The sequence below is a fragment of the Parus major genome, chromosome 2 (genome assembly GCF_001522545.3).
Source record: "Parus major isolate Abel chromosome 2, Parus_major1.1, whole genome shotgun sequence".
NCBI lineage: Eukaryota > Metazoa > Chordata > Aves > Passeriformes > Paridae > Parus > Parus major.
In genome coordinates, this window is record NC_031769.1 from 137895587 (window position 1) to 137919581 (window position 23995).

Sequence of the window (23995 nt, forward strand, 5' to 3'; positions counted from 1 at the left end):
ATGCCATTTAACAGATGAATTTTCACAGCTGTAAATGAAAACAAAAACCAAAATAAAAAATTCAATATGACTGACAATCATGCCTGTTTTACTGGAAAAAATCTGCCTCTATTGATTAGATATTAAGTTATTAGCATCATTGTGTTGTACGTTTTGGTATCTGAACTTGAGACAAGAATTCTTAAAACCTAAGCAGAATTGTTTTAAACAGATATGTAAATGACAAAGACCCTTGGAGACTTTAGGCCTGAAATGATGAAAGTCCCTTCAAAACCCAAGTGAACCCACATTAAGGCTGTAAGCCTATCCCTAACATCAGCTAACACTGTGTGAGCATGAATTTTGAACTTCAAATTGCTCTGTAATATTTAAAATGCAGCAGCCTTCGTTTAGAGATCCTTTTAGAAAAGTGCTCACAATTAGAAGGTATTTTATTTGATACATCTCAAATCATATCAAATGACAGACTTAGGAGAAGCATTACCTTAGAAAGTATAACATGTGAAGTAGCTGAATAGCACAATTAGCTTATAAGTGTAGTTTTTTTCCTCTAAAAGCATGAAGAAAACCCAAACACTTAATTTCTACCTCACACTTTATTAAGAAATACTTACTACAACAGACTTTCTCTGAAAGTTTATGTTGTTGATACAAACTACCTGATGAGTTGTGCTGAAAGGAAAAAAAAAATAAAAGAAAAAAAGTAAGGTTTTGCACAATTAACAGCATTTTAAATAATACTTTAACCCTTTAATACTTTACTTTAAAAGTAAATAATACTTCAGTTTAATAGACAGCCACAAAGGATACATGTACATACACATAAATACTGCAAATAGAATATACTTCTATAAAAATCATTAATGATTGTCTGTCTTTTATGTGGTCTAAACCAAATAATGAGTAGATTTACTCACAATATCAGGAAAGTCCTCCAAAAATATATACGAAATTCACAACCACCCCCTCCAAAGAAATAAAAATATATATACCAAATATAGTATCATACCAGTAGGAACGTTACTAGTAATACAGGAAAATAACAATTTTTGAACAACACTTATAAAAATAAAGAATTACAAATGGTTTTGTCAAGGTTTAACACTGTAGTGATGAGCAGTATCAGTAATGGCATGAGCCGTAACACTTGCAACCTGAGACCAGTGGAAAGTTTACCTGGAGAGTTAACACTCATACATAATTTATATAAGCAGGAGTTACACGTTAAAATATAAAGTATGTCCTTTTACAATTAGCATGCCGTAAGATTTATAATTTAAAATAATGTTAATACATTAATCAAGACAGATATTTTATACTAGTCAAATGCACTTGCTTAAATTTTGTGTGTCATACTAGAAATTCTAGTAAATAAAACTCTGATTTAAGATGTAGGAGATAAAATAATTCCAACTTTAAAAAAACCTTTTAAGGTTTTACTATGTATTTTCCTGTACTGTCATCTTGATAGTAGTGCATTTCACGACTAAAGATAAAACCTTGAAATAATTCAACTTCTATGGCACATCACACTTTACCTGCACATATCCTATGCATTAAGAAGTGACATTGCTACAGATGAGGTAAAGTTTGATAAAAATTCCTACAAGAGAATTACATCTAAAAACGGAATCAGACATTTCTTACATTACATCTATACAAGCTGACTGATTCTACGTGGAAATACATTTGTGTAGCAGATTTATAAAGGAATCAAGGAGGAATAACAAGAAATCTATTAAAATCTAAAATTTTAAAATTTAAAATTAAAGCACTAAAATCCTGCTTGGTAGCTTGGTTACAACCCAAATAGTCAATGTGTAAAAACGACAATTTGCTTAATAAAGCGGTTTGCTGCAAAGGCAAGCATTTTTTTTTTTTTTATCCATAAAAAAGCCCTTAAGTCTAAAGGCCTTTTTGACACAGTACATATGGAACATCGTAGTATGTTCTTCAGTACTGACACTGTGTGAAGAAACATCCAAGGTTTGACGAGCATAATGGAAGTACCTTCGTGAGAATGAATGGTTGACAGACTTGCTGCCCATGAGTAAGTCCATTTACACATTAAAACATACATCTGCAACACATATTTTCTGAATGCAAGCTACACCACAAGCAACAGCTCCAACCTTCTTCAGTAAAAAATTATTAATCAGCCTGTGACCTGATTCCGTGTGCACTGGTTTCAAGTATAGCAATTTAAAAAAAAATGGATACTTATAATTTATAGGGTCTTGGACTTTCAAATCCTTTGTCTCCTTTCTTCCTATTCATCCTGAACCGCAGCACTAAACACACACTGCTGACCGTCAGACTGGCATCAACATCATCCTCACTCAACGGGTCCTTCGATTTTTCCCCGCGTCAGGCCGTACTTGATCACTCATCTCCTCAGCGGATGTGCGACCCCCAGCAGCCAGGAATCTTCAGCTCGAGTGAGCACCATCGTTACAGCACCACCACGCAGCGTTTATCTATAACCTTCTACGGGTGCACACGCAGCCCTTCTATCCGCTGTGATCACGGAACCAGTCCAGAGGCGCTTCCTCTCCGCGGCAACTAAGGAAAACAACCGGCTCAGCGGGCAGTGGCGGCGGGAGCCACGGAACCAGGACGGCCGTGGCCAGGACGGCCGGGCAGGCACCGGGGTCCGCGCTCCGGGGAGCGCCGGCTGGGGCTGCGCCGCCCGCTGAGAGCCGGGAAAGGTGCGGAGGGTCGGGCGGGCCGGGCCCGGGGCAGGGTCGGCCCCGCGGGTCTCCCTCAGCAGCGCGCCCGCCGTGGTCCTTCCGCAGCCGCCGCCATCTTGCCGGTCACCTCCGACCCCACGGGTGAGAGGTCACAGCCCGACTGAGCTCTGTCACTTCAGCGGGAAAAGCTTTTGGAGTTTTGCTTTTTACAGAAGGGCGGCTCAGCGGCGGCCGCAGGAGAGAAATAAAAAGGAAAAAAAAAAAAGGGGGGGGGGGAAGAAGGAAATAACCCTCACGAAAAATCCAAAAGCTGAGAGGGGCCGCGCCGTGTCTCCGTGCGCAGGCGCCGCGGCTCGCGCAGGCGCGGGCCTGGGGAAGGCGGGAAGGGACGGCGGGAGCCGAAGGTGAGGCGCGAACGCGAGGCGGGAGCGCGGCACGCAGCGACCTCCGCCTGCCGCCACCGGTAGGAGCAGGGGACACGAGATAAAGTTCCTTCGTAACCAAGTTTGTTATAAGTAACGTCAGATTCATCTAGTTTAGGTTAGAATAAATGCATGCATGAAAAAATCTGATGGGAGTTTGAAAGCGTCATTTCATCTTGAATGTCTAACAAAACCAACCAGGAGCACTGAACACATGGAATGACAACAATTAATTTCAACAAACTCTTCTCGCGGCTGTAACAAAACTCTATTCATGAAATACCTAATTTCTTGTTTGTTTTATAAAGAACCCTCTATGTAAATATGTATATATTATACATATATGCAAATAAAAACTTGGACCACAAATACAAAAGTTACCAATTATGTTGTGTATTTCAACTAAGGAGCCTTCTGTGATACAATGGAAAGAATTTCCAAGGCTTTTCCATTCATATTATCATTGATCTCTGGGAGGGAACCTATTCCTATTGGGGAAGCGCAGCTGTTGGAACCAGACAGTAAACAAGGCAGTTCTTCCCAGCAGAAAGTCAGTCTCGGTCTCCACAGAGCTGGTCAAACGCCACACCCCTGCACCAGCAATGTAGAGGCACAGGGCACTGACCTTGCAGCACCGAACAACAATCCACAGCTTTTATCCGTAGCAAATTCCAAGTATACACACCCTGCATCTTAAGAGTTACACTTGATTTAGGAGGAGTTTCTCTACTCTCCCCACTCATCTCTCTACAGCTAAAATGCTGGCAGTTTCAAGGTATTTCATACCTCACATGAGTCTGACAGAAAACTGCTAAGTTTAAAATATAAATCTGAAAACTATCTAATATTAAAGTGGTTTACGGACATGCAAACAATCCTTTTTAATGATTACAAAATTACCATCTCAGGCACACCACTTCATGGTGGTATCATAAAACCATCCTGTTATATTGCTCTACAGAGAACAATATTATAATGTAAGGTTTCAAGGCACAATTTCTATGTGCAGTTATATGCCATAACAAACTACAAAAATAATTGTACTACAAAGTTTTGTAGGCTCTTTTTAAAAAAGTGTAAGTAGTCTTCTGTAAAGCGTTAGTTTTACCTCTGCTACATTTTAATGACACTTCATAGGAAATTCGTAACACAATGTCCAACTACTCTCTCTTATATTCATGCTTCACTGCAATTACGGTTTTTTTTGAAATATATATATATATATATAAGGCCATTCTGCCAAGTATTAAAGTGTTAGGTGCAGTCTCAATGGGGAATGATTTGTTCATGAGACTTAAAAGTTCTGTGCTTTTCAAAATGTGAACACTGAATGAAAGCAATGAAACTTAAAGAATGGCCACTAATGGGCAGAAGACTAAAATTTCCATTTTGTTAATCAAATCAATTCAATCAATTGCATTATTATCAAGGAGGTTTTAAATTTCCATTTCAGACTTATGGATAAGCAGATTAAGTGTATTCAAGAAGTAGCTTGGCTCCTGGCTTAACCAGACACAAAGGAAAAGGCAGTTGGGCAAAGGAAGATTGGCAAAGGAAGGTGAGGCCACACCTCACCTCATTCCTTAGAGGCCACAAGTGCCCTCACACTCTCTTTAGCTGAGCAGAAAACACAATGTGTTCAAGTAGCCTAGCTGCTTAACCTCAAGTACACTGTATAATGATGGTTGGCAGTCTTTTTCCCAGAAGGCAGCATCAAGTTACAATCACAGTTGCTACATTCAGTATCCTCAGTTCTTCAAACAATACTTCTTATGAGATGGGCCTTCTAGAATTATAAACTTTAACACCATTCAGCATTGAGGAGCGAGCATATTTTGTCAGAAGAGCACCAACAGTCTGCTTCTCTGCACACAAGTCTCTGAAGAGGAAATAAAGCACATGACATTGGCATTAAGAGAGATTCTCACACAAAATGAATCTGTAAAATATTTGTAACTACAGCAATAAACTGGATTAGGATATTAGGAAAAAACCCGAACTACTGTAACTATCACATAATGCTTTAAATTATCTAAAGTTTAGAACTTGCCTTGACATTTAAACACTAGACAAAACTAAATTACTTACTTCAGAAAAAAGAATTTTGTGGTTTAGGCAGAATTTTTATTATTACTGTTCTCTAACAGAGTTTTCAATCTAGCAAAACAGTTATATTACAGTAAATTTAGAGCCACTCATGAAGAGTTGATGCAGTTACTTCTGGATTAGCATCAATATCTGCACACGTATATCACAGCTGAACATTCTCAATAGTGCAGTAGTGTAAGTCTTAACCACCAAAGGAACAAGGGACACAGTACAGGAAGCACTTTTGCTCTATAGTTCTAGTGTTCTAAATATAGAGACTCATTGTAAATGTCAGGAAGTTTAGCCTTTCAATTAACTCTCATTTGATTAAGGCAAGACATCATTTATTGTTTAAACCCAGTAGGATCAGCTTTTTACATAATTTAATCCAAAAAAGAGAGTTACAGATCCCAGAGATAGGTACTGTATTCATATAGGGAATCCACATTAATTTAAAATGCAAAGCATAGTAGTATCACTGAGGCAGTGATAGCTCATCAGAAACCAGCTATGCAAAAAGGGAAGAATATAATACTAATTATATTTTAATAAAAATAAATATACCCTTACTTTATATAAGGGGTAATATCCACCTCTGTCCATTTTTCCCGTATGCGAAATAAGCTGTTGAATCTTTCCTGATTGTCTTCAGGTAAGTCTTCCACTTTTAGTAGAAAGATGGTCTCTGGTCTTGAATTTTTATCCACAAGAGCCAAGCCCTGTAGATCAGCATCAGAAAGGAAATGTTAAGTACTGACAAAACAATTAAACTTCCTTCCTCCTGACATATTCCATACAAGTTGCTCTTTGCAGATCCAAAGCCTTCCAGAACAGCACTACTAGAGGGAAAATGAAGAAGTACCATAAAGGCACTGTTTTACCGCCAGTACTTATAATTTCCTTTATGACAAGAAGGAAGGGAGAATCCATTGGGTTCTAACATCTCTCTGCCTGCTTTGAACAAAAGGATTCCCATAGTGTTTGCTACTCTGCTGGATGTCACTGCAATCTGTTCAACAACAGCTTCAGTTTCTGTTCCAGTCACACAAGTGGTAATGGTACAGCTGCAGCCTTTCTTCAAACAGTGAAATGTGCCTACAGAAACCTGAATTACCATGATTCCAGACTACTGCTGCTCATAGAGGACATCATAAAGCATACTTGAACTCAAAAGCTGACAAAAACAGTAATGGATAATATATATATATATATATATATATATATATGACACAAGTCAGTTACAGCCTACTCACAAATGAATCCATACTTCTTTACATGTTTACCTGAAGTTGATCAAGCCTTGTTGTAATCCCCTCAGGAACACTCTGTTGCCAGACTTCTTCAAACTCTGACAGATTGAATTTAACTGCGTTTTGCAAAAGCATTTGTGCTATAGCTCTGCATATTTTATCTTCATGCATTTCAAAGAAAATCTCCCCTGCTGAGAAGCAAAAACTAGGTTATCTTGGATTCTTGCCTTTTGATAAAAGAACAGCCTTGTATTCCCTTGTATTTCCATTCTGTTCTACATTCATTCTATACACCAAGCATTCTCTTTTTTCTTCTCCTTTGGGAAGTAATTTGACTTGGTATTAATTTAGATAAATTATGGTATCTTCTCATTCTCAAGAAAAAACTATGCAGAACACAGCAGCACTGTCCCAACTACAGTATTAATTCTTATCAATAAATGTGTCTGCCCTCCATATTTTCCCCTTTCACAATGTACCATTTCTCCTACAGCTCTCATTCCTATTTCTGACTGATTTGTATTAAAGCATTTGCTTAAACAATTAACAAAACTTTCACTTCTTCAATCACCCTTATGAGATCATGAAGGGATGAGACTTCATTTTCTCTCACACTGATATGACTAAAATTTTCTGAACCAAATGAGGTATAAACACTTCCTTCTATTGTTTCAGCCATCTTTCTGTAATTCAGACTTGTTCCTTGTGCAAACTTCCTAAATATGCTAACACAAGAGTCTGTTGTAACTCCAATTACTTTCCTATGTCCCTTAAGGTTGAGTGCAACTCCCGTGTCAGCTGAAGGTGCGATGAAAGCCACCATGGGGAAGAATTCAGAATGAGATTAGGGCAGTGCAGTATTATATCTGTGTGTGAGATGGACAATGGAAATCTAATCCATACAGCAGCAGATCTTGTGTTCAAGAGACCAAAGGCAGATATTGAGTTTAGGAAAGCTGAATTTATGCCATTGACTACTTAATTAATTGCTTAAATATCTGAGATCTTCTAGGGTATCTCAAGAGAGAAGTCACCTAAATTTTACTAGCGATCTCTTTTTAGTCACAAAGTTATGGCTTGTAGACACCTAATAAATCATTTCCAGTACCTCTGTTCACAATCATCTTGTATGGTTTAATAGCCCTTCTTTTCCTATGAAACTCCCTTTAACAATTGTACTGATTTTTAGCCCAATTTGCTCCCTCCTTATACTGGCACTGCAGCAAACATTTGGTTGGGCCATGCTTCACAAAATCTACATTTCCTCATTAATAACTATTTCTTTTATGCAAAGTTAAAACACGCATGCTTTCCCAAACTTACCATCAACATATTTCCTGCCATAGCTCAAAAGAATATGTTCTATCATCTCTCTGGAAAAAAAATCAGAAATCAAGTTCTGCTGTTTACTAGAGCACTACTGAAACAGTTACCAAGAAGATTAACAGGTATGGAGAAAAAAAATAAATTGAAGAGAATAGATGATGAGACACATTTTTGTGGGTGAAATGAAGGAACTGGTAAAAAAATAGAAGTAACAGAAAGAACCAAAGGGGACAAATAAAATCCATCCAAAGATGGGAGCTGATTTAGCCTGTCAACCCCAAAGGTCTCTTTGACTTTCTAGTTATAACTAGCAAAGACTAAAATGTGTAAGGAAAATAAGGAATAGAGACTCCTGCAGTATCACCTTTTTCCAGTGAGGAAGAATTGCATCAGGAACAGTGTGGCCAGCAGGACCAGGGCAGTGGCTGTTGCCCTGTACTCGGGTGAGGCCACACCTCGATTGCTGTGTCCAGTTCTGGGTCCCTCACTACAAAAAGGACACTGAGGGGCTGGAGTGTGTCCAGAGAAAGGCAACAGAGCTGGGGAGGGGTCTAGAGCACAGATCTGATGAGGAGCTGGGGGTGCTTGGCCTGGAGAAAATGAGCCTTAGGGGAGACCTTATCAATCTCTACAACTCCCTGAAAGGAGGCTGTGGCCAGGTAGGGGTCAGGACTCTTCTCCCAGGCAACAAGCAACAGGATGAGAGGAAATGACCACAGTCATAGATTGGATATATGAAAAATTTCTTCATGGAAAGCATTTTCAAGCACTCTAACAGGCTGCCCAGGGAAGTGCTGGAGAAATCATTCCTGGAGGTGTTTAAAAGATGTGCAGATGTGGCACTTAGGGACATGGACTTGGCAGTGGTGGGTTAATGGTTGGACTCAATGATCTTGATGTTTTTTACCAGTCTGAATGATCCTATGATGCAAGTCAAAAATTTCTCAATTAATTATCCCTTACTAAATAATACATGCTTTTCTCTATCATAAAATTATAGCCTAACTGCGGATATTTTTTTTGAGTCAAAAGCAAATTAAATGGAAAATGCTACATATTGTAAACTTAAGACTTTAAGACTTTTGGTGATTTTGAATTACACCAGAAAACATATCTCCCTCTTGCCTAGTATGCAACAGATAAACCAAACATTTTTGGCTAGCTATAGCTTCAGAACAGGTACTTCAAGATGCTCAGCAATTTACAACTTAAGCACATGCTACTTCCATCATTTACAACTCAGCAGTAATGTTTCTGCTATGAATCAATGGAAATACTACCAATAAACACTAAAATCAGTTTACTAAACTATCTGCCTAAAAATTCCCTTGAATATTTTTAGAAACAAGGAAAATGTATCATTTACAACATGATAACTAGAATCTAGATTTGCAAGACTATAATTCTAATAGATAGTTAACAAGTACTGTAATTATTAATAGTTAATAATTAATGTAGGTAATTTTAAGTACTAAAAATAATTGTTTACCTGGGTTCTAGAGATCCAAGTTCTTCAAGGCAGGCACATAAAGGAACCTTACTCAAAGGCCAGGACTCTGAGTCTATTAGCTGAGTCACATGATTCAAGAGTTTCATCTCATAGTCAAAGTGTAGAATTCTCCAATATCCTGCCAAACAGAGCACCAAAAAAACACTGTTAGAAGGAAAACATTAACACTTTAATTCTATTGCCATTAAGATACATTACTGGAGTCTGGACATTCAGGTCACACCTTTACAACATGCAGCAGCATTGTGTCTTTTTCAGAATAAAAAGCTGAGAAAAGGAACTAAATCATAAGAACAAATGTAAAGGAGATTTAATTATCTCAACTGTTTGTAATTCTTTAGTAATTGTTTAACTGCCTCAGATACAAAGACACTACAAATATCACTCCAAGATGAATCAAATGTGAAAAAAACAATATTTAGTTCAGGAACAGAACTGCGTGAACAGAACTGGCTGCACTGGCTCTACAAAGCAACAGCTCAGGTCTAGAGAAGTTTACAAAAATCCAGAAATCCAGAGGATTCTAGGACTGTCATCACCTTGTGTCCCAGTGAGGGTTTGGGCATGGCCAAGCAAAGGACGAGGAGGACCTGTCCCAAGGTGAGGCACTTGCTCAAACCTTGCCTCACATGTTAGGAAGACACTGAGATAAACCCAGTCTGGGAGGACGAAAGAACTATAAACAGGATGGGGTTACCTAAGAATCATCTATTTTTGCCTCTAGAGCTACAGAAAACAGTACCCACTCATTCATAAAGAGGGTGACCAGCTAAAAAAAATATTTGTGCTGTGGGTGGGATACTCTGATGCCAGTGTTTGCAGCAAAGGAGTTATCCTGGAAAGAGAGAAACTGGCAGTGCCTGCTCAGCTTTATCCTTCTGATCAGATTCATAGCAGCAGAGGACATTCATCTATGGAAACAAGTCTTAGAACTTTGAAGTACTTGTACCTTGAAAGACAAGGATATGGAATGGGCCTTACGTATATAAGTAATTATATACATAATTACTCATATGTTATTATAATTACATATTTATTTATGTAAATAAATAAATTTATTTACATATGTAATTATAATCTTTAGACACTAATACCTTCAATTTTGCAGGCATCTATAACCTGCAATTGGTGGAGTATTTCTTCTTCACTTGCTTGAATCAGACTTAATAAATCTTCTGTTGTATACTGCAACAAGAGAAAACAAGGAGGAAATAAAAGAGGTTATTCTTACTCCTTCTTTGCTTTAGTGGCCATACTAAATGCATTATAATCTATAATGAAGGAAAGACTTAAGATAGATGGCTTCTTCCCAGACTCTGTATTTTCTAAGGTTTGCCACACTCTCTGAAAATTTTCCTGTAACTTAAAACATTGTCTCAAAGGGTATTCAATATAAAAGGCAGCCTAACTACAGGAAATTCTTTGTACCAGTCATAAATAATATACCTGTATCCCCAGAATGTCAAATTAGCACAAGCAGACCTTGTAAGCCAGCAAGAACAAAAAGTGAATGTGTTCCGGATTTCCTGAAATCACATATTTTAATCTGTGAGATTTCAAAGAAAAGGCAAAGCAAAAATCACTTATCACTTTTGGATAGAAGTCATTTAAGCCCTTTAACGTTTGCCATCCCTTATTTTGCTGTATGTTTTTCTACGCCTCGATCAGCATAGGTAGGCAATTCTGATTAGTTCTGTAACTAATCAGAAATAAGCCTGTTAATCATCCAAGAAGAGAGAGGCATGATGACTCCAGAGAAAAGTAACATCTGTGTTTGCACATCCAAGCACATACAGATGATTTGTTGGTGTCAACTTCAATCAAGCCTCAGCATAAAATACTTGAGAGCAACTACTTTTCTGGTTTTAAAGTCAAAAGCAAACTGACAAAACCCCAGAATTTTTATCAGCCTTTTATCTGAGATCATATGCTGCACAGTCCGGGTCTCTCCATTACTCTTTAGGTTCCAAATTGAATTTCCTGGAGACATGGTAAAACAGCAGGACAGGATTTTATTTGTGTTTTCACTTCTTTTAGTGCATCTTATTCCATGCCTTATATATAATCCCTGTTACTCTCTTCAACTCCCTTCTTCTTGTCATCACCAATTACTGATTGGCAAGCGCCTTGCCAATACAAAAAACTTCCCATATGAAAAAGGAAATGCCCAGCCTCCTTCCATGTCCTTCATTTTCCTCTTTTAACTAATAAAAAGGTTGCTTACCTGTACTCACTGGAAGTACTAACACCAACCAACTTGTTTAGAATAGAAGGGTTAAAAAATTAACTCAAAGAAGCACTGTGAATCATGTGAGGAAATGGGTTTTTCTCCTTACGGATGTATGTTCACTTTAATTTGTTCATTACCAATTACAAGAAAGCAACTTACACAGCTGATTTACCTTTGAAAACGTCGAAGTCTGATCTTTCTGACTGTCAGGCCCTTCATATGGATCTTCCATTAAAAGCTTCCTCAATTTCTTCAGTTTTGGTCGACATCTCCTTAATTCCCAATAGTTCTTGGAGAAACCAGCAATCTACAAGAGAAAACAGAGACTCTAAACATTTTAACATAGCATCTGGATTCAAAGCTGCTTACCAAAAATTATCAGCAAGCAGTGTTAATCTAGTCACTGAAAACAAGGAACTATTAACAGGGTAATTAAAGACAAAACAATCATTGCAATGTTTTCAATAAAAAAAATTACTACAGACAATGAAGAATAAAAATCTACTGTTGACTGATAAAAAATATGTTTGCAGTGCATAAGACAAAGGTAACAACTCTTCATGCAAATGACAGGAAATCACCACAGGATATATTTCTGCACAATTTTTCTTAAAACTGCTTTTTGTCTTAACAATAAATTATATTACTGCCATAAAAGCCCTGTGTCTATCTTCCCCACTTCTCCCCATGCTTGGGATCTACTTCATGGTCTTTTTACACCTTAATGAATCATCATAGCCCTAAGCTCAAGCAAAGCAGACATTAACAAGGACAGAAAGCTACACTTGCACATAACTGACAAGATGTCTCTGCTCCTTACCCTGAGTCAACACACAAATGAAGAGTGCAACAGGAAGCTTGGCTGTTCTTGATTCAACAACACTGACTTACCAAAGCTTTACATTCAGAGTAATCCTGAGGTGTTTCACATGGTACAGCTTTGACTTCCTCCAAGATTCTTTGAAGAGGACAGACTATTGGAGGTCTTTTAGCATCATTTCTGCTATTTACCAAACCGACAGAAATGGGAACAGAATCGCAGAGGCAGAACAGGCTCCAGCTTAGTGACTCCTAACCTAGTCACTAGTCCCATGTTAAAACAGCTTCCACAAAAAAGCCTCTAGACAGTACTTTAAAATACCCTAAGTGCTTTACTGGAGTACTTGGGGTATTTTAGAAGTCCCTCATTAAAGAAAAAAACCCAAACAACTAAAACTTTAAAATAATATTCCATTTTAATCAACTGTAAGAAAACCACCTATATACAGAAGAAATTATATACAAATACTAATACATAGAAATAAACAGCAATTTCCTGATAAACTTCCAAGATTCATGTCAATTAGGATTTACTTAAGTGCTAGGCTTTTTTCCTGCTAAGTTGTTTTCTGAGCAATTTGGTAATAAGAAGATACTCTGCACAGAAAAGAAAATAAATAATTCTAATTAATACTCCAAAGCTCATAACCTGAACTGAGCTATGTGAAGTGAATAAAATGGCAGACACTTTGGCTGTATCAGCCATGCAAGTGACACAAAGATCAGCACCAAGACTATAAGTGAAGGGAAGTGAAGCCCCAAAGTACTGAGTTCACATATTATCTTTTGCTGTGTTTCACAACTTGCAGTGTCAATGAACCATCTAACATTTTTGAAATAATTTTGAAAGCTCTTAGAAATAAAACTTTTAAAATAGTTCCTAAGCAAATCACATTTCTATGATGTGTAACTTCACAGGAATAGTGAAATTATTTAATGTAGCAAAAAATAAGTATATGGAAGAATATTACTTTCTCATTAATCTACTTCAGCTTGAAATAACTTTTTACATTAGCTCATTAGACCTTATGGAAGAACTGCCGTTGAAGTAGGATCATTCCTCAATGATGCCATTATGTCCATTACAGCAAATAATTAATTAATAATATTTGCCTACTATTTTTAATAGAATTTTATTAACTATGCCTCAGGAGGGCAGAGAATAGTGAATTCTTAAACTCTAAAGTCTTTTACAATTTTTTAATTCTTAAACTCTTTTAGAGGACTCTAAAATCATTCACTCTCACGAATGTTTTGATACGCTAATTGAAAGAGCCACCTTTGAATACATTTCTATATTTAAAAAATAGTATCCAGACACAATGTGGTAAAATCTCCCTTCTGGGGAAAGCACTCCTAAAAATCAACCTGTAAATAGTTTACTTTAAAAATAGTTGCTAACACTGACAAATTATATTTTCTTTGCAAGCTTTTAATACTTACCACAAGTAATTATATGCACTGAAAATAAACCGCAGTTTTAACTTCTCAAAAACAATAATAACCATCCATTATGGAGAAAGCTCAGTTGCCTGAAGAAGAGATTTTGGACACCCTAAGGCATAGCACGGCCTTGTGTAAAGAACACATTTATAAAGACATCCTCCTGGAACTGGTCAATACGCAAAGAAGCTACAGGAGACTCATCCTTTCTCCAGTGGCAGACTGCAGCAGCAGCTAAGCAATACCACAGGGCATCTAAAGTGGCATCAGAAGCCTATATTTAGGCAACTGAATCCCAGCTGGGTTTCACATATGCATCTTGGACAAAATACAAGAAATCACAGAGAATAAGTAAGCAGAGAATTAAAGCAAACAAATGAAAGCCCCGAAAGACATACCTGTGAATGAATAATATTACAAGATGCCGGATCTGCATTCAGCTCCTCTGGAGTTTTGCAACCAGGAACAAACAGCAGCATATTTGAGGTATCTGCTATTTTCATGTCATAAGTTTTATCTTTGCTGCACAACACTGCATGTTCATCCTTTTCACCACGGACTACTAGGCTGGAAAAAAAATACAGCATGGAAATACTGATGTATTTTTACCTGTTTCAGGGTGAACACTTACTAAATTTGTCTGATATTATCTCACATTTATACATCTGTAAAGAAATTACAAACTTCAGTTCTGTTTGGTAGCAGCAGTCACAATTCAATAAAATATAAAGATGCAAATGTCAATTAATTGACAATGTTTTTCCCTCTTGTTTTAGTGTGGGAAAACTCAAAAGACAAGCAAAGTTTGCATGCAGAACACAGTTGAATGCCTATAGACATACACCAATTTTCTCAACTCCCCTAAAACATTAAGTGATGATTAATGCATGAACTAGTTCACTAATCTTAGAAATCAGATTACAACTAGAGTTTTCTTTAATGAGGACTGAAGCTGGCCCACTGTGAAACAAGAAAGCAAACAGAAATTGTGTCTGTTGCGCAGAGCCCTTAAGATAATGAATATCTATTTTCTTGCAAGTAATTCCAAGCAGGAAAGAAAATAATTTTCTAGAACAATTCTGGTCAAAGAGAAAATGTAAACCACCCTCTCCAGCTCACATGCTTGATTAAGTAAAGATTCTGGGTGAGGATGTGATAATACCAAAACAGGATGACAGGGGAACATTCAGTTCCTCTCAGGCTACATACTAATACACACTAATCTAAATGCTCAGGTTCAATTTAATTAAACTGCTCCTCTTGTTTCCCAAAGCCTGCATGCATGAACAAAGCTCAACTGTGCCCCAAAGGATCAACATGATTCAGGCCTCTAACAGATAATACTTTATCAGTATTGCATTAATAGGAATGGGATACTAACATGTATCTTAGAGAACTACCTTCTTGAGAAGGACTTCTCATTTCCTATCACTTGAAGTATTTTTCTTATGGAAAACTGGCATTACAGTAAAGGAAGAAATTTAAAAGCGTATCAAAACCTTATCTAGAACCTGGTTTTGGTCCAGAGTCCAGTGTCACCTAAGCAACCCACCGTATGCCCACGCTAATACTGCAGATCCTTCCCTGCCAATTTGTCTGTCATGTAGGCACCCTGTCATCCATCAGACCTCGGGAGTTCTAACTGGAAAATCTCAAACTCAGCAGGATTCTTTTCTAAATCTATTATTTCTGAAATCTCTTTTCTAAACCTGTATTTCTGATCATATAATCACAGAATATCCCGAGTTGCACGGGACCCACAGGGATCATCGAGTCCAGCTCCTGGCCGGGCACAGGACTGCTCAAAGCATCACACCATGTGCCCGAGAGCGCTGTCCAATTGCTTCTTGTGGCAGGCTTGGTGCTGCGACCGCTTTTTGGGGAGCCTATTCCTGCATCTCCCGAGTTTTGTTTTTAAGACTCCACAGCAGGAAGTTTTCCATAAAAACAAATAAACAGACAAACAAAACAAGAAAACAACACAACAACAAAAACAAAAAAAAAACAACCAATCATAGCACGGTTCTTATAAATGTAAAAAGTTTTTAGTCTCCAGTGTAACTGAGACAGGTTTAAGGGACTTCAGGGCAGTTATACAAACAGCATCAGAAGAACACAGTGTGGAGGAAGCCGAGTTTACGGGACATGTCCGCGGCGCGAACCGCGGCGGCCCCGGCCCCGCGCCCGCCGTACCTGTGCCCCGCCTCCAGCTCGGCGCAGAGCCCCGGCTCCAGCTGCAGCAGGCAGCACTCGCCACCGCCGGCCTGCGGGCCGAAGGTGAGGCACTGCACGGCCGGCAGCAGCTCCGCCGGGTTCAGCTTGGCCGTCTGCAGTGTGGCGTCCACCTCGGCGCGGCTCCGCATGGCAACCCCGGCCCTCTCCGCGCTCTGCGCCACAGCCTCCATCCCCGCCACGGCCTCCATCCCCGCCCCGGCCCGCTCCGAGCTCCGCGCCACGGCCTCCAACCCCGCCCCGGCCCGCCCAGCGGGGAGGCGGCAGCGCTGTGCTTGGGTTGATTCCGCGGTTGACGGACGGATGGGCGGACCGATGGCGGGGCGGGCGAGAACGGCTCGAGGTTGTACCGAGGGGAATCGCTTCCCTCTGCTCTTCCACCGGGTCTAATATGGGACAAACTTTCCGATTTCTGTCCGGCTGCACAGGAGCCGGGCCATGCTGCAGTAAAATCTCTTGTTATGACAGAAATGCAGTAAAAATACACAAAATGCGCAAAAATAAAATGACAAAACATTGCAAAACCAGGCCCAATATGGAAGTCAGCGCCCAGCTCTGAGGCAACATAAAACCATAGACCTGTTTAGGAAGGAAAAGGCTTCCAAGAAATGCCACACCTATGTATCTTTTAAACACCTCCAGGGATGGTGACTCCACCTCTTCCCAGGGCAGCCTGTTCCAGTCCCTGACCATCTTTTCTGTGAAGAGATTTTTCCCAATATCCAGTCTAAACCTCTGCTACTGCAACATGAGCCCACTTCCTCTCATCCTGTTATTTCTTAGCTGGGAGAATTCCTGCCTGGCTACAGCTTCCTTTCAGGGAGTAGTGGTGAGCAATAAGGTCTGCCCTGAACCTCCTTTTTTTTCAGGCTAAGCAGCCCCTGCTCCTTCAGCTGCTCCTCACCAGACCTGTGTTCCAGACCCTTCCCCAGCCCTGTTGCCCTTCTCTGGACACACTCCAGCCCCTCAGTGTCCTTTTTGTAGTGAGGGGCCCAGAACTGGACACAGCACTCGAGGTGTGGCCTCACCAGTGCTGAGCACAGGGGGTCAATCCCTGCCCTGCTCCTGCTGGCCACACTGTTCCTGATCCAGGCCAGGATGCCACTGGCCTTCTTGGCCACCTGGGCACACACTGGCTCACGTTCAGCCACGTTGACCAGCGCATTTTCCACCTGACAGCTTTCCAGCCACACTGCCCCAAGCCTGCAGCAGTGCTGTGCAGCTCTCAAAGTTTTTCCTCGGCACCAGAGCGTGACAACAAGTGTGGACGGGGGGAAATTGAATGTCCAAGCCACAGTGGGAATGAAAGCACTGCTGAGGCAGCTGCCACCCGCTGGCATCACTCACCCCAGGTCCTTCTGGGGACAGTCTGACCGAGGGCAGCTACCTGCAAGTTCTCATCCACACATGACCCCTTAGGTTGCACAGCCTCCACACGGAGGCTTGTCTCCCCGTGACTCAGGGCTCAGCTCAGGTTTTTGCTGTGGCCTGATGGGGCTACATCTGCCAGAGGAAGCTGTGAGGACATGCTTGAGTAAAGCCATGACACAAATGAGCAGAAACCACAGACATGCACGATTACTGCAATGGAAATAGGGTGCATCTCAGAGATTCAAGGGGAAGTCTCTTGGTGTCCTTAAACCATAAGAAGAAAACAGAAGCAGAGGATTAGAACACAGCAGCTAAGCAGCAGTGGGAGTCAGACTTCTGCAAGGAGCAGGACAGGATGCCTCTTCTCTTCCTTGTCCAGGACAACTGGCTCCTCAGACACTCACTGATTTATGCTGCAGGGCATATTAACACTCAGCCTGGTAGCGTGTTAGCCCTAGCTGCCTGCTGTGTGCATCAGCTAACAAACTTTTTATTCTGTGTAATTAAAAAAAAAGTTCTGCCAGGAAACTGAATCCAAGGCATGGCTTTGTGGAGTTTATATCTTAAGAGATCTGCTATGTAAATAAACTCAATAAGAATTAAATCAGTAGATGTTATTCAGGAGTTGGCATTGATCTGTGGTCAGGAACACTTGTAGCAGTTACTAATCTTTCTAATCAGTTTTGTTTATCCCGGTAGTTCTAGTTGAAGATGCTTTATATATTTTATATATATATTTATATAATATCTATTATATATGTATTTCAGAACTTAAATTATATCCTTGTACCATCTTTCTCTGCCTGTCCCTCGTTTACCCCTCTGGAAGCTGCTGTTAAAGGTCAAACAAATTTGGTAGGTAAATTTCCTGCAATTTTGGTAGAAATCAGCAGCTAGATAATATATTGAGGCCCCTACTTGGGGGAATACTGCTCTGATCCATTCTAAGAGACAGAAGCCAACTGGCCTATCTCCAAACATGTGGACACAAATCTATAGAGATGTCCCATTTCTCAAGAAATAACTGGTATTATGCATCTGTTTTTACTGAGATTGCTTTAGAGCAGTGACCTGACAAAAACAGGCTTGTCTAGGAACTCATTAATTTGGTTTCTTGAAACATGGATAAATTCTTTAATGAATTTGAATTGCAGAGAAAATGAGATTATGAACTATCAAAATTGCTGTCAATTTGTAAGGAAATGCATGCTATGGCAAGGGAGCTTGGTAGGATCCTGAAATTATTTTATATTGATGCTGTGGGGTTATTTATTTGCTTTGGAGCTGCTATAGCATAAATGAGTTCTGTTTTCAGTTTGAGGCGGTCTGGTGGGCTGAAACTGTCAGGGTTCAGGAGCATGTAACATCATGGCACAAGCAGGGGTGAAACACACCTGTAGGAGAACAGAAGCAAGAGTTGAGGAAGCAGTAAATTCAGCTATCCTGATTTAACTTATCACCAACTGCTATCCATCCACCCAGGTGCCCATTGGAAGCTTTAAGTGGCTGCTATGAGTGTTTCACACTAGAAATTTGCATATGTGTTTCAAAGTACAACAGAGGTAGCTGAGAAAATAATAAAAAAAATATAAAGCCAGCACTGGTAAAGCTGGCACAGTGCCAAAGTTGAATATACCAACATATTATCAGCTCAGTGATAATTACACAATTCACAGTTACAGTTCTTGGAAATTATTCCACAAGAGAGACTCCTTTTGATTAAAGCTTCATAAACCCTAGTTCAAGGACTTCTTTTTTTTTCAGCTGGAATGCCATCTGCAATATTTAAAATTAGCATGTGTGTTACATTTTCATTCATTAAATGACAGTTTCTCTTTATCTAGAAATACCTGCTGTAGGATGTGCTCATTGTGTTTCAGTACAGAAGGTGACCACTGAAGCTCTGGGTGTGACTGGGGTTACAGTTCTGAATGCTGTTTCAGCATATCACAGACTCCCATGAGACACTGGCAATGACAAAATTACTACAATGTCTACAATGAATGTGTTACATTTCCTTCTCAGGAAAACAAGAAAGACAAAAGACCAAACAGAAAATACCATTATGCTATTGTGTAAATGCATGGTGCACGCCTATTCTGAATGATGATTGTCTCGTGTGTCTTAAATATAAGAACTAGGGGTTACTGATAAAAAGAACAGAAAGTAAGGGATAACAGAAGAGAATAAATTTCTATGCAACACATTGCAAAACTTGGGAGATGTGGTGAAAGTTAAAATGACTGTGACCCACATTAAATAAGTTCATAAAGATGTTCTTGTCTCTGTTAATCCCAATATTCAGGTTTTAGTCATAACTCAGGATCCTAAGTAAATTCAGATCCCCTAAATCACCAGAGCACACACTCTTCTGCTCTCCATTGAAAGAGATCATACCATAAAGTATGTTACTGACACACACTTCAATTTTTTAAACTTTTTTTTTTTTGTAGTGAAATGTAAAATAAAAACCCAGTGGTTTGTATATTCTTTGTTGACCTTGGTTCATTTGTATTACTGTTCCACAGTAAAACCATCATACCTGATGATGTCAGCCAGAAAAGCACCACAAAGCAGGTCCAAGACTCAAACAGGGAGAATTTCAGCCAATTAGTAGAATAACCAGATAGCTCATTGCTACCTCAGACATGATGTCTTGTCAGTCTTAACAGGCCACTAGGGAGATGCAAAACACTTATATTCAAATTAGGAGAAAATAAACAGCTGTAACCAAACCTAAATATTCGTGTAAACCATACAATAGCTTGGAATATCTCCATGACATAAATTGTCTCTGAGCTGGAAATACTGAAGAAGAAAAACTCAACCACAGAGCTGGAAAGCATATGCCAAATAGTCAGAGCTCAAACACAATCAAGACAATTCAGAAATGACTTTGAGAATTTCCCCACACACCATTGTGACAAGCAAGAACCCAGGTGCCCAATGCTTATGAGACAACCAGCAATTAGAGACTTCTTTTGTTGCTATGTTATTTCTTTGCAGGGACTGTATATGTAATTGCAAACAAAGGCAGAAGATCCATCATGCAACGCTGATTTCAGGATAAGGTGGGGTAAACGTGAGCAAGGTGGTATCCAGCCTACATTCAGAGCTTCTCTCAGTCTCAGCCAGTCAGCCAGAATATTCATTGCTTTTCAGCATGTCCTCACAATGTAAACACTGGTGCAATGGGTGGGGGAAGGTGCTGTGATGTCTGTTCACGTTGGGATGAAAGAGCAAGCTGTTTTTTCCTAGAATGTAATAATGTAATAATTCAAATTTAGAATATAAGTCAAGAAACCATGTTAGTTCATGCATGAGTATATAATTAAAATCCTCTGCTCCCTGTGCATCATTTTCTGAGTAGATCTCCACAGTGCTTCTACCACAGCCAAGTCTGTAATTCATACCCAGATGATTTTGCTAGTTGGGAAAATTAACAGCAATACTTTACTGCAAGCCCTAATATTTAATCACATAAAACACCTGCTGCTAGAGATATTTAAAACAGTCTTACCATTAATGTCTAGGAGTTACATAAGATAAATGCAAATAAATGTAGTTTTTAAAATATTGTGTAGAGAATTTTGTGGCTCATTTCAAACCTCAGTCTGCAGACCTTATTAATACTGACAACCTAAATATCAGTATTTAGGTATTAGTATTTAGTATTTAATTATTTTACCATCTGGCAAGTTATTCCATCATCTCACTTCTTGACTAGATGCTATCTGCATAGTAGTAACCTCTGAGAGTGGGTGTTTTTTAGTCTATTATTAATTTTTAAGGTATTGTTGGGGATATATACCACAAATAAAACCCAGCAAACTACATACTTACACTTTCTGTCTGAATATAAAGTAAAAAAATAGATTAATCAAATTAATGTGAAAACTGTAGTCATTTTCTGCAAAGTATTTTTAAAAATCCAAACAGGAAAATGTATCGAGTGTTCTATTTGTAAAGAGAATACAATGGAGGAATAGAGTGACACAGGAAAATGACAGTGAAAATGGCAGGATGAAAACTTAAATGAGAAGAAGCCAATATATGAAAAGCTCATGTAACAAAGGCAGCAGAAGCCTTACATGGAAAATAATAAAATGCAATACTAATTAATGCATCAGAAAAATTCTGTCCAACAAATCTAATGCTGGAATGAACTGCAGAACAAGTATCTGATTCTGTTACATTCTAGGTGTTTCTCATGTTTCTCCTTGTAAGGCCTACTAGTTTCCCCCTCAGTCATGATGAATAATGCAATCTCAGGCTGTAACTGTTCAAAAATTACCAGTTCACTCGATTTTGTCATTCTTAACTTTCTTCCCTATGCTGACATGTTAGATGAGCAAGCTATAGCTTTCCCATCCTGCTCCCCAATATACCTAGAAGCCTTTCTAGTCCCGTGCCCTTTTTAGCCTCAAACCATCAACCTGACATGAAAATGGAAAAACTCTGCAGACATCTCTGCTGGAAACATTTTGTTCTGAAGATTTCCATCTACCCCCCTCATCAGATACTAGGGCCTATGGCTAAAGCATCCCATGTCTATTATATTTTTGATATTTTTCTGTGAAGATGCTAACCATCTTTATTTTTTTCTCCTGCTGCTGAATACTGGAGTTTGTTGTGAGGACAAACATTTTTCCATTGTAATCAATTCAATTGTGTAAATGAGTAGCTCAATTATTTTCTTACAACTCTGTGAGTAATGAATAGTAGTGGTTATATCAAAAGGGCTGTCAGTGTCTTTAGGTAATTTGACATAATGTGGTAGGCTATAACCAGGATAACACAAGTAATTTTCCATTCACTGGACGTTTTGGCCTCTCAGATCCCAAATCACTGTTGACTCAGGAAAGTTCAATGCCTATACACTTAGGAGAGATTCTTGTCCTCTCACTTTCTCCTGTCTAAATGTTAGAGACTGGGTCATCAGTTTTGACACAGACCTTACCTAACAGAATTGCCTTTGCCTGGCAAATTGCTTGGAAAGTGGATGATGAGGCTGCTCTCATCATGAACTGTTTCAAGAGAGAGATCCTGTATGAGGCATGAAGCCAAATACTGCCCTTTAAGCCCATCTTCAGAGAGCTAAACGAGTTTACCTCCAAAATTTAATTATTTGAATGAGAGAAGCATCAAAGGCAATTAAAAAAAAATAAATCAAAAGCTTTAATTAAAAAAGCTATGCAGGTTCCATTCCTGTGGGAGTGTACACTGAAGTCTGCTAAATTGTGTTATAGAAAAATTGTGTTAGCTGATCCTATTCCATGGTGGGGATGTTCAGTAGGTGGGTCTTCTGAGATGCTTCTGGGTGAGTTTTCTATACTGACATCTTTAAGAGTTGAAATTTGGAGGTCTCCTCTCCAGAGCAAGAAGTCAGTGAAGACAAGGAAGGAAGTTCTTGTCTCTCTGACAATTGCTGTGAAGCCAGGGTAATATAGGGAGAAAACTCTGTAGGACTTTACAAAGAAAATTTATTCCTTCCATCTCCATTGCTGCTGTTGCAGCTTCTTTCCCTCTGTTTTCTCCAGCTCAGGTCTTACTTTTATGTTCTTAGTGGGATGCTTTTCTCACCAATCCTCTTTTCTTCGCTGGTGCTTCCTGGACCATTTTATTCTCATTTCACCCTTCTTCCATGTGGGAGTGCACCTTGGTGAAATTTTCTTCTTGGACTCAACAATTACACACTGATCTTTACATGTTTTTTTTTTTCTGCTGAGCTGTTGAGAGTACAACAGTGTTCCCACTACAGCTCAGCCCTTTGCAATATTGTTTACCAGGTTATCTATTTCAAGAAACCTGAATTTGGTCTTATGAGAGAACCTTGATATGGTTTTGTTTCATCCCAGTTCTGTCTTTGGTGCCTCCTTCCCACAGGTTTTTGGCATCCAGTTTCCCTGCTGGAAAAGCAGGGAGCTTTCCAGAGCTGCAGAAGAATTATTTCAACATTAAAGAATTCTGGTTCTCAATAGCACTGAAGATACCTTCTTTTTAGTTCAGTAGAGGGTCTGGTCATAGCTGATCATTTTGCTATATCTCAGCACAATGTATATTCTGATTTATTTTAGAATCATGTTCTACTGAGTTAATCTCATTGCTTCAGCACTGTAGAACATCCTGAAATACTTTGAGAACCCAGGAAGTGCCAGACAAATGCTTGCAAAGCGCCTTCCTGAAAGAGAATATTGAATTATCCAGTGTTTTACTGACTTTTTAATTTTTACAAGATTGGGCAGTTATTTTTGGTGTTCATTGAGGAGGGAAATTAATGATGAAGTCAAATATGTTTGTGTTTCTTATTGGATGCAAAGATTGTATTGTCTAAAGGTTATTCCTTTAAAAAATAAGCTTGATTTAACAGTCTTTTTCTTGCGTGGAGCATCGATTCACTACAATTTTCTAACTGGCATTTTCAAACTTACATTCTCGGAAGGGCCACAGGGTGGCAGAGTGATTAAGCACTGGCAGCAGTTTTTTACACAGGCAGGAGTCAGGCTAGCCGGCGGAGGGAGCAGCTGTGCTGATGATGGCAGCGGGGCTGAGCGATGCCATGGGTTTGTAGAGATGTCAGGGGTTTGTAGCGATGTCAGGGGTTTGTAGCGATG

At 39.2% G+C, this 23995-nt stretch overlaps 2 protein-coding genes and 1 long non-coding RNA gene across 16 annotated transcripts in view; all 3 read right to left on the reverse strand.

Moving 5' to 3' along the window:
- TAF2 (TATA-box binding protein associated factor 2) overlaps nucleotides 1-2922 on the reverse strand; it is a 58274-nt gene extending 55352 nt beyond the window's left edge. The window contains exons 1-2 of one of the 5 annotated variants that reach the window (XM_015618026.3): nucleotides 2225-2922; nucleotides 615-669 (exon numbers count right to left, since the gene is read on the reverse strand). In XM_015618026.3, coding sequence (XP_015473512.1) covers nucleotides 615-669; nucleotides 2225-2277 — 108 coding nt within the window. In that variant the 5' untranslated portion in view covers nucleotides 2278-2922. Of the gene's footprint in view, nucleotides 1-614; nucleotides 673-2010; nucleotides 2205-2224 lie in introns of those variants that run through there. The other 4 variants (XM_015618024.3, XM_015618029.3, XM_015618030.3 and 1 more) reach the window with 4 other exon arrangements.
- A 342-nt stretch (nucleotides 2923-3264) lies between these two features.
- DSCC1 (DNA replication and sister chromatid cohesion 1) lies at nucleotides 3265-16894 on the reverse strand. 2 transcript variants are annotated; one of them, XM_015618032.3, is made up of 9 exons: nucleotides 15972-16894; nucleotides 14177-14345; nucleotides 11689-11823; nucleotides 10381-10471; nucleotides 9266-9404; nucleotides 7774-7823; nucleotides 6484-6638; nucleotides 5771-5919; nucleotides 3265-4991 (listed from the first exon to the last, which is right to left on the reverse strand). In XM_015618032.3, exons 1-9 carry the CDS (start codon nucleotides 16199-16201, stop codon nucleotides 4883-4885), a joined length of 1227 nt encoding a protein of 408 aa, XP_015473518.1. In that variant the 5' UTR covers nucleotides 16202-16894; the 3' UTR covers nucleotides 3265-4882. The 2 variants fall into 2 exon arrangements, with proteins under 2 accessions (XP_015473518.1, XP_015473517.1); XM_015618031.3 differs by having other exon boundaries at nucleotides 6484-6641; nucleotides 15972-16892.
- Nucleotides 16895-18486: 1592 nt separating this feature from the next.
- The window catches only part of LOC107199925, an 11149-nt gene continuing 5640 nt past the window's right edge, over nucleotides 18487-23995 (reverse strand). For 7 of the 9 annotated variants that reach the window (XR_001519375.2, XR_002001338.2, XR_001519369.2 and 4 more), the window contains 2 exons: nucleotides 19232-20635; nucleotides 18487-18775 (listed from right to left, as the gene is read on the reverse strand). This is a non-coding gene — a long non-coding RNA (uncharacterized LOC107199925). Of the gene's footprint in view, nucleotides 18776-19231; nucleotides 23563-23995 lie in introns of all 9 variants that reach the window. The other 2 variants (XR_001519368.1, XR_004496234.1) reach the window with 2 other exon arrangements.